Genomic DNA, 16,674 nt, shown 5'->3' on the forward strand with positions numbered 1-16,674 from the left:
GGGATTTTCTTGTCTGTGCGTTACTTTATTCTTAAAATAAATTAAGACTTTTCGATATGTGTACAGGCACAATAAATACAGCACGGCAACTGTTCTTGTTTTCTTCTAAATATTCACCTTTCACAATGCTGATAGCGGAAATATTATTGTGGGATGTAAGACCAGTAAATGTTTCCACTCGTTGCATTTTTATGTACGAAAGATGCTTAAATATCACCATTTTGTTCCTTAGAAAACAATTTTTTTTTCTACCGGGGGAGAGCCCCCTGACACCCCCTTTGTTAAATCCACCACTTGTAATGATACTCTCCTTTGCCCCCCCATTAAATATTTGCTTCCTACGCGCCTGAAGCCAACCATCAAATGCTACTGTGCAACGGGAGATAGTTATTGTCAGTTGGCTGGTTGGCTTGCCCACTCGGGCGTGACCTTCCAATCATGTCCCGTACCTTTCACTAACTTTCGGAACCATGTTTTGCTGGCAGTGAAGCCGATATTACTGTCCAGATATTTACATTTTAATTTTTCCAAAAAAAAGTGCTTATTCGTGTATCACCACTTGGTTCACACCAATCCTGTCGGTGCGACCAACATAAGTGTGGCCTACGTGACATTCTGCTTGCCGTAATACTTCTAGTTTTGTCTCAAATACTTGTCATGATGCATTATGCTGACGTCGTCCGGGCCTGCGGCCCCCTTTCGAGCCCGATATGCCACCGCCCAAACACCACCATCTCTGTTCAAACCTCCCGCTTGTGCGTGCGTGTGTGCGTGTGTTGGTATCCCAGCAAGAGGGCACTTAGCTGCAGTGCGCCGCACCCCTATATGTATTAATAATTATTGTAACCCTTTTCTTTTCGCCCCAAAATAGTGTCACGACGGCTATGTATGCGAGTGTCTTTTGTTTAATTAATTTATGATGTTTTTGTAATCAAATAAGTGCAAGCACGGACAAGGACGCTCCCTAGCCGGCGACGGCGGAACTAACATGTAACTTGATTCAAACTATTTTTTACTACATAAGTAATAATTACAGACGGTCTGGTCATGGATGTGATGTGCTAATTTTTATAAAGAGTTCATGTTATTTTTAATAATAACCCGGGGCACGCAATAGCTAAGATGTTAACGGTAATTATGTTCGGCGCGAAGGGCGCCATGTTGCCTTCCGCAAGCCCGGGTCTCAGCCCCAGTCTCCTTCTGCAGCCGGCCGAGAGCGGACATCTCTGCCTTGAGGCGACCACGTGCGTGGTTCGCCTCCTCACCTAATTCGATTCGTGCCTCGGGCGTTTTATAACCGTATCAAGGAAGGATTGTGTAAGGGCGTGTAATGTGAGTAAATAAAAACCAACTTAATTGAACCACGTGTCTTTGTGTTCGGGGGGCCACGCGGGTCCTTAACCAGTCAGCGGCGTGTGGGACGCCCTAAGAGCCCACTGCGGTAATTAGTAGCGTGCCCGACGCTGAGAGCAGGCTTGGTTAGGGACAGGTGTTGCATTTAAAATCAGGAGGGCTAATATCTCTCCACACACGGGCCACGTAGCGCCCTGAGTTAGAGTTTCCAGCCGGGTCCACGTGCCCAATCACGTGGTGGCGCCCATTATTGTCCACCAGTATTCAAACCTTAACACCGGTACGCCCTCAATGCTCTCACTTGGAAGCCATGATGATTCCACTGCAGGTGCTTGCGCACGTAGTTATCGGCAGACGAATGTGCAGACGTATCTTTGTGTTTGTGCTTGCGAGTTCCCTGCCACTGGCTAGACTGAAGTTCACAACGGCCTGATCTGCAGCCAGGTGACAACGGTACTGCACAGCGGCATACACGCGGACAAAAAACATTTGGTCCTTTACACTCCATAGCCCCATAGCTGATGTTTGTACAACAGCCGATAGTATAGTCAGACCTGTGCACGGATTTCTTCCCCCCTCGTATGGCTAACAGTATGCCACGGTACATCTGTTGTTTACAGAAGTTGAAACAGACTTTGTGGCGTCGTGCCCGACTTTCTGTCTTTTTTTTCCTGCAGAGATTTCGTGCTAACTGAAATTTACAGACGTGCTTTTCAAGACTGGGGCAGTAAAATGAACATTGTGCTAAATGAATTCACACAATCTGAAGATATGCTAAGTGAGGGATTGGTGTACATGCTGCAATTTACAACTTGCAAAAGTGAGAAAAGTGACTTGAATCAAAATTTAGTGACCAAAAGTGACTTTTAAAAAAATTAAGTGACTTTTAATGGAAAAGTGACCCACTTTGAGGCCTGTTGGAGTGGTTTGTGATTGCCACATGGTAGTAAAAATATCTTTTTTTATTGAAGTAAAAAGGTGTTCCAGTGGTTTTGGCATATTTTTAACTTCTGGTTTAGGTTATCAGTAAGCAAGTCTGTGCCAAAAATTGACACCAAATAATTTTTTTAATTTGTGACTTCATCGTGGTTCTAGCTTTAAGCCAATTTATTTTTTTGTTTGTGCATGTTTTGCCATTATAATCTTTTCTACAGCTGAGCAGATTTTCAATATAAATTTTATGAGCCAATTTATATCTAGTTTTGACTTTGCAAACCTAGTCTAACTGGTTGACAAAACCTTAGCACCTCACTTGAGTTACTAAAATAAAATTTTCAATGTGCCCAAAATTATTCAATGAATTAAAAATTAATGGCAAAAATGATAGTTCTTTAAATTTTTTAAAAAACAAATTATATACATTTATGAAGAATTCAAACCATTATTCCTATTCTGATGAAATTTATTATCAAAACCATTTCTACTAAAACACTTTATATGAAATAATTTGATAGTTTTTTTTAAAAAATACAGACCATTGTATGACAACCGTAGTCCTAAACTTAAGTAATAAATTATAATATAGGAATTATAACATAGGAATTAAAATATAGGCATTGTTTCCAAATTACACACTGCAGCAGTTAGTTTTATGAATATTAATGATATTTATTTTTGACACTGAAGGCAGGCTTTACCTGCTGTGTTAGGTTATTGCATTTTCATGCCACAGTTTTTAATTTAAGACAAATTCTAATGGTGTTCCACTACATTGTCATTGCTTTTTTTTGTAACAATTTTTTTCAACAGATATGTTAAATAATATTGCTTACTATTTTAAAAAAAAACTAGCAAAATATTCATAATCAAAGCTATTGCATGACTAATTGCACCATGTTTACTAACTTTGAGTTTCCAAAGCTGGGTGACACATACAAAATTGTTTCTAAAGTTTGTTTTTCAAACATTTTTTGGTAAATATTTACAATCGCGGTAGATGCCAAAAAAAATGCTAAAAATCTGAAAATACTTTTATTCTGTGCCCTTTCACTTCCTCTTTTGAAAACAACCGGCGGAGGTAAGAAATTCCAAATACTTTAGGAGATATCGAATTTTTTAATTTCATCATATGTAGAGTCGCGGTATATGCCAAAAAAAATGCTAAACATCTGAAAATACCTTTATCATATGCTCTTCAACTTCCTCTTTTCATTAAAAGCGGCGGAGATAAGAAATTCCAAATACTTTAGGAGATATCGAATTTTTAAATTTCCGCACAAAACCAGCGCATTCCTGTGGCGTGCGTGCACCATTGTTTCTTGTTTACGTACGAGAACGAGTATCTATTTTTTTATTGGATAATGATGTCACGTGATTGTTCGTGATAGGCCAGAATTCAAATGAACTAATACGTGATTATTTAGTTCAATTATTGTTTAAAACGGTGTTTAATTACCGCCTCCAACTTACGTGAGTTTTTAACGTTTCTAATTTTAAAGTCTTATTTGTTATTTTGATATTGTTGCGCAAGTAATAAGTAACAAAAAAAATTACGTGAGTTGTTACTGTACATCCTTTGTTACGGGTTTGTTAGGTAAGGTCAGTTACATTATAAATAATTTAAAACTAAAGAATAATTAAAATTAATTCACATTATTTTTAATATCACCTTAGTTTTAAAGTATTTATAATGTAACTGACCTGACCTAATCGACCATTTTAGTTTACTGTTCACCCTCTGTCCGGGTTTGTTTGGTCAGGTCAGTTACATTATAAATATTTTAAAACTAAACAGCCATTAAAATTAATTCACAAAATAATTTTTAATGTCGGCTTAGTTTGAAAGTATTAATAATGTAACTGACCTGACCTAATCAACCATTTTATTAATTACGCATTCACGATTCACGTATTCACGAACACGGCAAAATAACAAAAATGGCGCTGCTCGAATGGTTCCACAGGTCTTGTATTGCAAAATTAAAAAATTCGATATCTCCTAAAGTATTTGGAATTTCTTATCTCCGCCGCTTTTAATGAAAAGAGGAAGTTGAAGAGCATATGATAAAGGTATTTTAGGATTTTTTACATATTTTTTGGCATCTACCGCGACTCTACATATCATGAAATTAAAAAATTCGATATCTCCTAAAGTATTTGGAATTTCTTATCTCCGCCGGTTGATTTGAAAAGAGGAAGTGAAAGTGCATAGAATAAAAGTATTTTCGGATTTTTAGCATTATTTTTGGCATCTACCGCGATTGTAAATATTTACCCATTTTTTTTTTAAATCTGGAGTTGCTAAAAACTAAAAAAAATACATGATGGGTAAAGATGAGCTTTAATCATAAAAATAATTTAGCTATTAAATTTATTTTGATTAAAAATATTCAAACAATTTTTTTAAAACCACTTAATACAAATGTGGTTTTAAAAATTAATTTCTTCAGAACAATTAACCTTAGAGAATGAAATTTGATAAATACTAATGATTTATTTTTGCTACAAAAGGCATTATCTGCAACACTCCAAACATGGATGTTTCAGTATGGCTACGCCCCCACACAGTCCCTCATCACTCCTGTCTCAGGAACTTGCCACCCCTCGGGAACACTACTCACGTGTGATAGTGCCCCGAGACAGGGCCTTGTGTGCCTTCATTCATGTTGGAAACCTTTCTTCTTTGCCCTAAGTGCTGTGTGGTATGTATCTTGGGATCCCGCAAACATTACATTTGTTATTTTATTTTCATTAAGCTAACCAGATGAACAGACCCAAACTTGCTGATGGCCACCAATGTATTTTATTATACATTCTTCAAGAATTCTGTAGTAATATTAAGAATTAGTGGTGCACCGATATGACTTCACCGATTACCGATTCGATTACCGATTATGAGAGCAATAATCGGCAGATACCGATTCAGTTACCGATTATAATGAAGAAATTTTTTTAAGTGTAATAATGCACACAAAAATTTTTATTCCCATGTGAATTTAATAACAAGATAAGGTTAAGTCGAGAATACAGTTATAGGTAATAACAGTATAAAAGTATATAAAAAACACTATTAAGTCATTGCAAAGTGTAAATTAAATTAACTTCTATTTATATTTGTTATTGTAAACAACTTGAACTACAGTCTAATAATTGTAATTACAATGGGTAAGTTTTTGTTGCGGAAAACTAGCATTATTATTGACTATCACATAAGGTTGCATCAAGAAATTATCGTTTAACAATGTAAACATGCTGCTTTATTTTGTTCACTTGAGTTTATAGAAAAATGTTTCCACACTTCACTTTTTTTCTCCCTACTCGCCATCTCACTATAATTATATAAAAATGACTAAAAACCCAATACTAGCACATGTGATTTTATTAATGTTGACTGAATATATAAAATAAAATTATAAATACTTTTTCACTTATCACGTCAATCAAATAACAAACGGATAATGTTACCAAAGACGCCCATAACGAGTTTGTAAATCGCAGTGATAAAAACTAGAAGGCATCGGGACCACGATTTTGAACCGCTACTACGACTCGAAAAGATCGATTGTCATAGAATCCACTGCAACTGTTTGTGGTATTTTGATTGCGTACCATATATTTTACGTCTCTGGCTATAGGTATTGTACAAGGCCACTAAACAAAAGACGAAACGTAAATAAACGTGTAGGAAAAATGTCTTTTTTTTTGTTTGAGGCAATGAGCTTTATTAAGGCCCTGTCACACTGTCAAATATATTGTATCCAATAAATTGGACAACAAAATTTGAAGGGTGATTATGGATGAAATACGTCTTCAAATATATTGTATTCAATATTATTTGACGAGCAATGTAAAATATATTTGAAGTCATTTCACACTATCAATTTTCTTTGAGTGAGCTCGTTTTACCAAACATTCTGTAGAGAACTGTAAATGACAGTATTTAGAATCAAAAACAAATTTTGGGTCAAGGAACACTGGCTTTTTTAAGTAGGTTATATTCCAATTTAGGTATATTGTGATCATACACAGTTTAAAATTTACGTTTTCCAGTTGTTTGCAATGCCTGCATTAAGAGCATCAAAGTGTTTCAAAAGCTGTAGCTGTAATTGCATTTGTAGCAAGTCTCAGTAAACTAGAAGAGAAATCTAAGAAAAGGAAACGCAGATGGTGGACGAGACAGTGGATACTTTCCCGGCAAACAAATGGTGTTTTACCCCTTTTTGTCACGAACTTCGATACGAAGATGCCAATTCATTTCCGAACTATGTAATAATGGATTCTGAAAGTTTTGATCTTCTTCATTCAATTGTGGAGTCTCGCATTGCAAAGAAGGATACTCATTTGTGCCAGTCTATACCAGCAAAGCAGAGGCTGGCAGTTCATTAAGATTTTTGGCGACAGGGGAATCATTTAAGTTCTCTACAAGTATTCCACACAACACCATCTCAAAATTTTTACCTGAAATTTGTAGTGCAATTTATAGTGCTCTTCAAAAACTATATTTAAAGGTATGTTTTGTAAGGATAAAACATATAATTAAATGTAAATCTGCAAGTAGGCATATCCCTTCTCATTCCCGCTTATTTTCTCACCCAACTAGCTGCTGTTGTATGGACACTTTCACTTGTATTTCATCAAAATTGTTCCTATACTTTAAAGTGAATGTGTTAATTTTTGCTGTGTTTAGTAATTGGAAATTTTGTTTTATTTTGAATTAAGTGTATTTACTGTTACAAACCTCAACCTGATGAGCCTTTAAGCTAACTTCACCTCAGTCACATTATCTCTTTAAAATAATTTTTTAACGAGATATTAGACCAGGTATGCTTGTTTCGTACAGCCTGGGAAGTATAGGCTTACTGACAAGGATCTGCTACACAAATATTTACATTCACGAAAAATGGTATTACTTTCAAAACTTAAATAATAATAATTGGACACGTAGGCAGAATTTTAATATTTCTAGGCCTTTCTTGCAAATCACCAGAGCTACTTGCTTACTCAGAGATGCTGCTTTAACATAAGTCAGTACCATCTATTGTCAGGAAATTATGAGTCTATATTCCAGAAAATTCCTGACAATACTTACAGAGTAGCAGCTATTGTGAAATAAGGAGAACAATGACTTATAAGAAAGATTGATTGGGTAAGCCAAAATAATTTTAGTTACATTAAGTCTCTGAATTGAGATATTTTAAAATTTATTTTAGGTGTTATTAATTTGGATTTGTAGGTAAAAGTTCCGAAATGCATATCCTAGTTTTGATACCTCATTCCTGATGGCACATTTTGTACGCAATGCTTGCTGTTTTAATTTAGTGTATCATCAATACCTGAACATAAGCAAAACTGGTATAGCAGTCAAATAATGATCGTACGTTGAATAGATGTTTTCTGGTTTAAGGACCATAATATTCCAAAACTACAGTAACTTCTTTTAGTCAAATATATTAACCTGCGCTTCCGTAGATACAGATTCAATTGGAGGAAAATATACAATAACAATTACATATTCCAGCAGGAAATAAAATAGTATTAATTCAATTACTGCATTTATTTACCATTCGCCATTGCTGATATTTAAACTATTACACTTCGGAAACGGAAACAAAAGCGGCCGCTTTATTTTAGAATACTCTGATTGGCTGATCCCATCCAACATCCAACATATTTTAGAACCAGTCCTATACGTAAAATATTTGAAGGAAACTCTAGACATTCAATCTCTCAAATAAACATGGCTGCGATAGTGACGTTTAACGTGACGTCACAACCCTCAAAGATATTGTATCCAACATATTGGAAGGTGTTGGAAGCTAAAATTTGACAGTGTGACAGGGCCTTTAAACTTAACGAAATATCTGTAATTATATGACGGGGTTAGATGAATTTTGTAATATATACAAATATTACCGTATTTCATCCTAAAATGTGTAATAAAATATTACACGGTAAAAACCTACTTAATTACGCCGGGACGTAAATAATCGGCAAAGTAATCGTTAAGATAATCGCCGATTACGATTAATCGGTAAGTACCCATAATCGCCGATTACGATTCATCGGTATCCGCATCGGTGCACCACTATTAAGAATATAATTATGTCTTTACTTTCCCTCTTTAACAGCATGAATTTGAATAACCTAATGGTCAGTTTAACCTGGTGAATCAACATATTGACATTTTTTAGGCCCTTTTAGTAAAATTATGTTACTTTTTTATATAAGAGGGTAATTTAAAAAAAAAACTAAACATAATACAAAATGAAATAATGTTTACAGGAATGCACCCATTTCTATGTCAGAAAGCTAAAACCTGTTCACAGATTCAGATTATTTCCACATGATTCTAGTGGACAGATATTAAATATTTGTATTCAATGTTTAACTATGCAATGAGGTAAGATTTAACAAAGTGCAAGGTAACCAAAGGCTTCTGGAAATTAAGATTTAGTGATTTCTAGCACCATTACCCTTTTATTTTACTTTCATATCAAGTCCTTCGGTTTCATAAAGTTACTTGATTTTGTGAAATGAACACACACCGTATATTAGAGGCCTGGTACGGAAACACATCATACAGACAAAGACCGTAACTACTCTGTGCTCCAACATTCGTCTGTTACCGTTATCTCCATTCTTCACACGACTTCTAGCGCATTTCGGTTCTTTTTCTATTCTCCCATCTGTCAAACACTTGGAAAGCTCTAACTTCGGTCAGATGGACAGACGCACAGACAGACATCACTGCCTTGGAAAAAATTATCTCAAAATGGTTTTATTATTATAATACTGTCAGTTGATTTCTTTTCTTTCTTATTTTTCAACCAGTCTTAGTATATGTCTTTACTTGTTGGTGGATATCGCATCGAGTATACAATTTTTGTAAAAATGTTAATGCACTACCATATAAAATATTTTAACCTTTAACTTTAATGTACATAACAACAGAGTCATTACTACTGTAAGTACATTTTTACACGTACTCATTTTTTAATTTGCTTTGCAAAATCACAACATCTACGTATGGGTTTATATGCAATTATGGTGATATTTATCATTTGTGTGATTTATAAATTTACACATGCAATAGACACTATTTTGTTCAAGAACTGCCATTTTATTTTTACTACAATTTTAAGGAAGTTTTTTATAGATGGGAAAAATTTTTGTATTCATCTGTTGAGTTTCTGTGGGATCTCTCTTTATACTTCTAAATTATTATGAAATTTTGTTTATTTATGGAACACTTTTAAGATAGTAACAACAAGACCTGGCGGGGATTCGACCCCATAACCTTTGATCACCAGTCAAACATATTGGCCATGCAACCATCATGTTCACAGTGGGTCATTTAGATGACAACATGTTCAACAACGACTGCCATGTAAACAGTAAGCCTATGTATAATTTTGATGAGCTTTTAGCAAAATGTAAATGTGTACGTGCAGATACTTTGCTGTTGTGAATTTATTCTGTAGAATATTTACTCATACCATAAGTTGTGTCTACACAGCTACTGAATAGTGATAAAAATAATTTTAATATTATAACACTTTGTGATTGAGTATTTTCACTCATTCATTTCAACATGTAACTGAAAAAATTGGTTATTCTAATGAATGATGTACATGGATGAATTTTAACTGGAGCTTGTAGGGCTTTTCATTTTTTTCTTCAGAAATTTTAGTTTTAAGTAGGTATTTTTAATTGGATTTGTTTTATAATAAAACATGAAAAAACTGTAAAATTAGCCAAATTGTTTGTATTTGTAGCTTTAAAATTTTTTTTAGTGTAATTTGGGAATGGAAAAATTTAAAGTATACTTTAGCAACGAAATATTGTGACAAACAGATAATACTGATGAGATAGTTTATGAAGATGAATGGTAGCAGCATAGTGGGCACATATCAACTACTGACAGCCGGACAACGAACTGACGTGAGGAACCACTTGGTGAGTTTGGGGAACCTGGAGCAATACAAAAGGCAAGGCGCTCCCTAAAGCTTCACGCAAACTGGCCACCGTATAGAAAAACTAGTTTAATTAATTAGCAGTGTGCACACTTCAACATGCAGTTGCTCAAAAGATAATCGTAAATGCCTGTAACTTCCTGCCTCCTTATAAATTTCAATGCTTGAACCATGGTGGGAAATCACGAGATATGGAACCATCTGGTTGTGACGTCATGCGAGTTGTATCTCTAGCAATCTTTTCACAAGTAGCTTGCAGCAGGAAATGTTCTTGGTGAATATTTAACTAAAACATAAAATTGTTGATGAAATTATTTTTGTCCAAACAATGTTTAGGGTGTGAATTAGTCAAAATTCATAAATATTTTCATGAATGGTAACATTAGATTTTTATTACAATTTTTGTGCCTCCAGTACCTATAAGTAACCAACCTTCATGACTAAGACTTTACCTTAAAAAAACTAATTTTGTAGTTTTAAATAATGGATAAGTGACAGATGTAGGAATCAATTCTAATTGGAAGTCCAGGGTTAGCTTAGTCTGTCAACCTTAGTGTGGTTAGCCATATGGCACAAATGTGGTGGTATGAGTAAAAATTAATTAAAGAAAACTGAGAACATAGTTTCGTTAAAACAAACATCAAAAAGAACAAGTCAAGTCAAAAAACTTTTAATAATAAAGGTTTTTCAAATATAACTTTAACAAAATTTTATGAAATACAACCATGTAAGCATTATCAATTTGAGAGGAATGTGATTATATATGCATACAAACACACACGCACAGACAATTTACCGAATTTATTTCTTATAAAAATGTTACAAAGTAGTTTAAATTGTAAAAAAGACGGAAATGGCTATACGGACCTGAATAAGTTGATACATTTTTGAAGTAGAATTCTTGTTTTAATGATTTGCCATTATTTGTAATAATGATAAATGGTTATCAATCAATTTGTAAGCTAAAACTTGCAGGGAGTTTATGTGTGCTACTCATAGGCTTGCATCCTAATCAATACAGGTCAATGAACTCAAGATCACACAAACATGCAGAGATTAGTTATGGCAGTTTTAAACAAAGCCAAACTCAAAACTGCTACACGTAGTGTTGTTGCTGGCTGACTCCCTGCCTCAACTCCAGAAAACAAGCTAACAAGGATTCAAGAAATACATTCAAAACCATCGGACAACAGGGTAGCATGAAATTATTGTGTAAATGTTTTCAGTAACTCAAAATCAAGAAAACGCATTACAGATTAATATATTACCAAAGGTGCATTTGCCACTAAACACTTATTTGTTTGAACAGAGTCCTACCTTAAACAACTGGACTCCAATTACAGCAAACATGAATTGTAGGAGGCAGGTGACGAGGACAATGTTGCCAATAGTCTTAACTGCGACTATCACGCACTGGACTACGTGCTACGGGACAGATACATCATCAACAAATACCTAGCACTAAATATGCTTCCTCGAGTCACGTCTGAGAACCAACTTACAATGCACATCACATAAAAACATAGACTAATGCTGGCAGTAGCCAAGTCGTCTTCGCGATAACTGTGAAGCTGAAAATAATTATCGCTAAGTACAGAAAATAATTATCCAAACTAAAAACACAGTAAAATATTTTTAAAAAAATACAACAGTATCACTATAAAATTTAAAATTAAACCTTTTCCTGCATTTTTGCCACCAAAAATAGATTTACAACATATGTATACAAATATATACAAATATATATATATATATATATATATATATATATATATATATATATATATATATATATATATATATATATATATATATATATATATATATACACATAATTTACATATATAAAACTGTAATACAGATGAACCAAATTGATTACGAATAATATATAATATAAAATAACTTCATTAGTTTGTTTAACTTGAACTTTGTTATGTTTGTTTATGGCATTGTTACTAATGGATTATTCAAAATATTTTATTTGGCTCTGGTAGTGCTACGTTTTCCTTTTTAAATGTTTTCATTGTTAACAAGGCATTAGCATAGTATCATTGAATAATACAAATTTTCTTAATTAACAAGACTTCATTATGATAACAGGTTTAAATGCAGCAGCCACCAAAAACATTCCCTAACCATGGGAGACATACGGTAACACATATTTTCCTGATAAGTAATGTAATACCCATCACACAGCTTCCATGAATTTTAAATATTTTATGTTTATTAAAAAATTCAGTTACTAATTTTATTGTGTGCTTAGTTTAGCTATAACTTCTGTTTAGGCTATGGTCATACAGAAACTAAATAAAAAAACACGTAAATTTAAAAAGAAAATTTCCATTGCCCAATGTGAATGAACAAAAATAATATATAAAAAAAAACAACAAAAGTGAGAAGAAAAATGTATCTGACAAACAAAAAACACAAGACATATGAATAATCAGTGATTCTAGAAGTCAAAAAAGCAATCCTAAAAATGGCATAAAAATTAACGTACAAATAAATTAATAATCAAATAAACATCAGTATTGTTACTGTAGCAGGCAGGACGGCAACAAGCACCAGGTTCCCAGCTGGCTGGCCGCCCTGCCCGGCCACTGACGCGAGGCAGGACTACAAGGGTCATCACTACTCCCCGTACATCCTTCCTCAGCACTGTTATCTATCGCTCAGCGGCCTTGGGGATTCCACGAGCCGCCACGTGGAGTAGAATGAATGAACACCGCCTTTCTGGACTGTTCGGGCATCGGGTTGGCCCGGGATGACGCGACTAGTCACAGCTGCTCTCGTCAGTTCTGGAAAGACTACCCACTAGTACTAAAGGGCAACACCGGTCTTCGCGGAAGTTCCGAGCGAGTCCCGCGACAGTTCCGTCGTTCCTAGAGCTCCGCAAGCGTAGGGAAGTGCGACATCGGCTAAGAGGGCGAGATGACTTCCCCCCTCCCCCTTCACCCCTACGAGAGTGGCGCGGCACGGAGTTCAACTTGATCGTGAGAGTGCGGTGACTGAGTGGCGCGAGGCTGTGTGTGTGGACAGGCGCGAGGTAAGGGGCGAACCACTGTCGAGCCTAGCTCCAGCGAGAAGTGCAAACCGAACTGCGGAACTTGACAGACATTGAGTACTTGAGAATAATCATTTTAAGTGCCAGTGATTTGTAATCGGACATTTTATGTACAATTATTTATTATTAATGTAAATGTAATTAATAAAACTGTAACAAAACTTAATCGGGCTATCCCTTACGAACCCAGTCCTTTCACATAGGTCATAACAGTATATAAGGATAATAAAACTATGCCATAAAAAAGCAAATAAATAAAAATTAAATAAATGAAAATCGTAGTCACAAGATTTTAAAAAAATCATATAAAAACATGTGTGCGTACCGGTACTTACATATGCATGACAGCAGTTATAGATCTTTGGATTTAATACACTATAACTATTTTAAATTAAATGTTACAAAATTTATCAAAATCAAAATTTCCACAATTTTCGTAAGAGAAAAATATTTTACAGCACAATGAATATAGAGTTAATTGTATGTATATAGAACGAGTCTGAATTTGACGGAAAAACTTCACTTGCAGGTTCACCACGTAAAAATAGGTTGAAAACCTGATAGGATGTATGATCAAAAAGGCTGGTATACACCTTTGAAGTTGCAGCTAAAACTATATATTTTTTAAAGAAATAAAGAAACTTTATATGATGAAATATCAAGCATCTGTATTGTCTAATTGAACAAAAGTTCTACAAACACTGCATATCATGTCGCTGAAGTAAAATTATTTCATTAAAATAATTTAAATGAATAACCTTATTTCTGATTATTTTTTGTGATGCGAAGAAATAATGTGGTTTTAAAGGCTTACCATTATTCTCAGTGTCATAAGTAACGAGAAAGGTTGCCTTGTTGTACTATTCTTTACCCAAACGCTTGAGAAAAACTAGTATAAATTTAGAACAAAATACTTAGATTCCTTGCAGGTGTGCAACACTCACAACACTCAGTTTGAAACAGCTGCCTAAACTCGGTGGTACTGATTGTAAAGTGATTTACATAGGTACTAATGAAAATATTTTGAAGAGAACATTAAACTAACAATTAAAACTAAACAGCTGCAGATGTAACTTAAAGCATATAAACGTGAATGCTGAATAATCCGTGTTTGTTATAAAACACTATAAGAGAGAAAAATGTAGTTACACCTCTATTTGTGAGGAAATATCATCTCATTAAAAATAACTTGGTAATCAAAGGACATTTTAAGTTATGTATTTATGTTAACAATTTAGCACAAATAATTAATAATTACTGCAAACCTTTTAAATGAAAATGAGAGATGATATTCTATCACTTAGAATTTTGTTTTATGACTTACGTTAAACTCTGCTTGCTTCTTTGTTATGACTTGAAAAAGTAATGGTTTATTACAATTGGTCTAAAGGCTTAACAAGATATATAACACAGTAATAAAACTAACATTAAAATAACCTTTTAAAAAGTAGGCCTACTTATGATTTGTTGGCAAATTTAACTCTTCTCTGAACTCATACTAAGTGCATGTAATTTTACTATTAGTTATATCACAAGTATTCTATGTTAAATTGAATGCAAATTCTTTTGCATACTTTTTAAATTAATATTATATGACATTTCTAAACCAACCCATCAAGGAAAACTCAATCTTGTTAAGTAGAGAATTTGACAGAACTTTTCTAATCTGCAACATTTAAGTTGAATTTTACTTTTAAGTGAATTGTAGTAGCAAAATACATCACTGGCTGAAATTTTCAGCCAGCTGCTTTGGTTGGCAACTGCATTTCCACTTTAGGTATGGCATGAATGAAGCAAGGAATGTGTGTCGGCTTCTGCCAGGGGCAGCTCACGGGCCAGGCGGAGGTGGAAAATGTTTCAAGTTGTGTTAAAAATGTTTTAGAATAAAAAAAAATTTTTTGTGAAATGTTGGTTTCTTGGATTGTTGCACTGTTGGGTAATTGTAATAATTTGAAGCATGAATACTGACAGTGACTGTTTGTCTTCATCTTGACTCCACGCCCAAGCGTCAGTCTCTGCCTCAACGCCGTCAAGACATAGGCACGAGCGCACAGCACCACAGGCATTGCTTTGGCTATGAACAAGCTTTGTATCCAAAATGTAGTGTGTTTTGAAATCATCAATGTAATTCAATAGAGACCTTTTTGAAATGCCAAATAAAGCAAAGCCTTCGGGGAATTTTATCGGAAAAGGAGGGCTCGGAGGATTGTTAAGGCAGAGAAACAAGTGTACGCTATAAAAAGATTTATTACAGTTAGTTCACGGCATACTGCTCCTAGTACTTTGACATTAGAAGAGGTTGAACTTTAAAAAGAAGATATGAGAGATACTAATGCAGTAATTCACCCGCTAGTAGTCGATACATCAATGTCTATTACTGAGGTAGTTTACTTCAATTATTTAATCATTCTATATCTGTGCAGTGCATCTGAAAAAGAACCACGTAGGCAAGATAAATTTTTGCAATTCGTCAAAATAGACAATTGGGCAAGAGAAGATCTAAAAGACATCCTTTTAACTCAGTTAAAAGAAATGATATTGCACAATATGCATGTTTAAGGATGTGACAATGGTGTGTACATGGGAGGAAAAGACGTAGGCACCAAAAGCAGGATTAGAAACATGAATCCTCACACATTTTGGTGCCATGTTGTACCCACTCCCTAACTTGGTGGTTGCTGATGCTGCTCTAGCCTCCAATGAAGCTGTCCCTTTTTTTTGCATTGTGCAATAAGTTTGTACGTACTTATTTTGCGGCCTATTCACATTGATGGTTTGTGCTCAAAGAACATGCGTTAGATTAAACTGAAAGTTAGTGAAACTCAATGAGTGTGTTGTATTGAAGTTCTGACTCTTTTTTGCTACTAGATTGGTGAAATATATGATGCTTTGTACAAACTATTTGTTTATTCAATAACTGATGTATTTGTAAAAAACACTGTGTTAAGTTTAGCCAGAAAACCCAAAAATTACACGTCAGGCAAACTGCAGTTTACCACAGCGAGTGATAGTGCCAGAGCTCAGCACACGTCAGGCAACTGCAGTTTTCACACACCACAGCGAGTGATAGTGCCAGAGCTCAGCACACGTCAGGCAAACTGCAGTTTTCACACACCACAGCGAGTGATAGTGCCAGAGCTCAGCACACGTCAGGCAAACTGCAGTTTTCACACACCACAGCGAGTGATAGTGCCAGAGCTCAGCACACGTCAGGCAAACTGCAGTTTTCACACACCACAGCGAGTGATAGTGCCAGAGCTCAGCACACGTCAGGCAAACTGCAGTTTTCACACACCACAGCGAGTGATAGTGCCAGAGCTCAGCACACGTCAGGCAAACTGCAGT

The 16,674-nt window shown here is 34.9% G+C and overlaps 1 protein-coding gene across 13 annotated transcripts in view; it reads right to left on the reverse strand.

Annotated features, from left to right (window-relative positions):
• Positions 1 to 16,674, reverse strand: part of LOC134529870 (voltage-dependent calcium channel type D subunit alpha-1) — a 406,577-nt gene that overhangs the window by 136,460 nt on the left and 253,443 nt on the right. For 9 of the 13 annotated variants that reach the window (XR_010074727.1, XM_063364400.1, XM_063364408.1 and 6 more), the window contains one exon: positions 11,583 to 11,690. The exons of the other annotated variants lie outside the window; for them this stretch is intronic. Coding sequence is in view for 8 of the 9 variants with exons in the window: in XM_063364400.1 (XP_063220470.1) it covers positions 11,583 to 11,690 (108 nt within the window). In the remaining variant the exon portion in view is untranslated. The remainder of the gene's footprint in view (positions 1 to 11,582; positions 11,691 to 16,674) is intronic. 13 annotated transcript variants of the gene reach the window in all.

This window comes from Bacillus rossius, chromosome 2 (genome assembly GCF_032445375.1).
Source record: "Bacillus rossius redtenbacheri isolate Brsri chromosome 2, Brsri_v3, whole genome shotgun sequence".
NCBI classification, from domain to species: Eukaryota; Metazoa; Arthropoda; class Insecta; order Phasmatodea; family Bacillidae; genus Bacillus; species Bacillus rossius.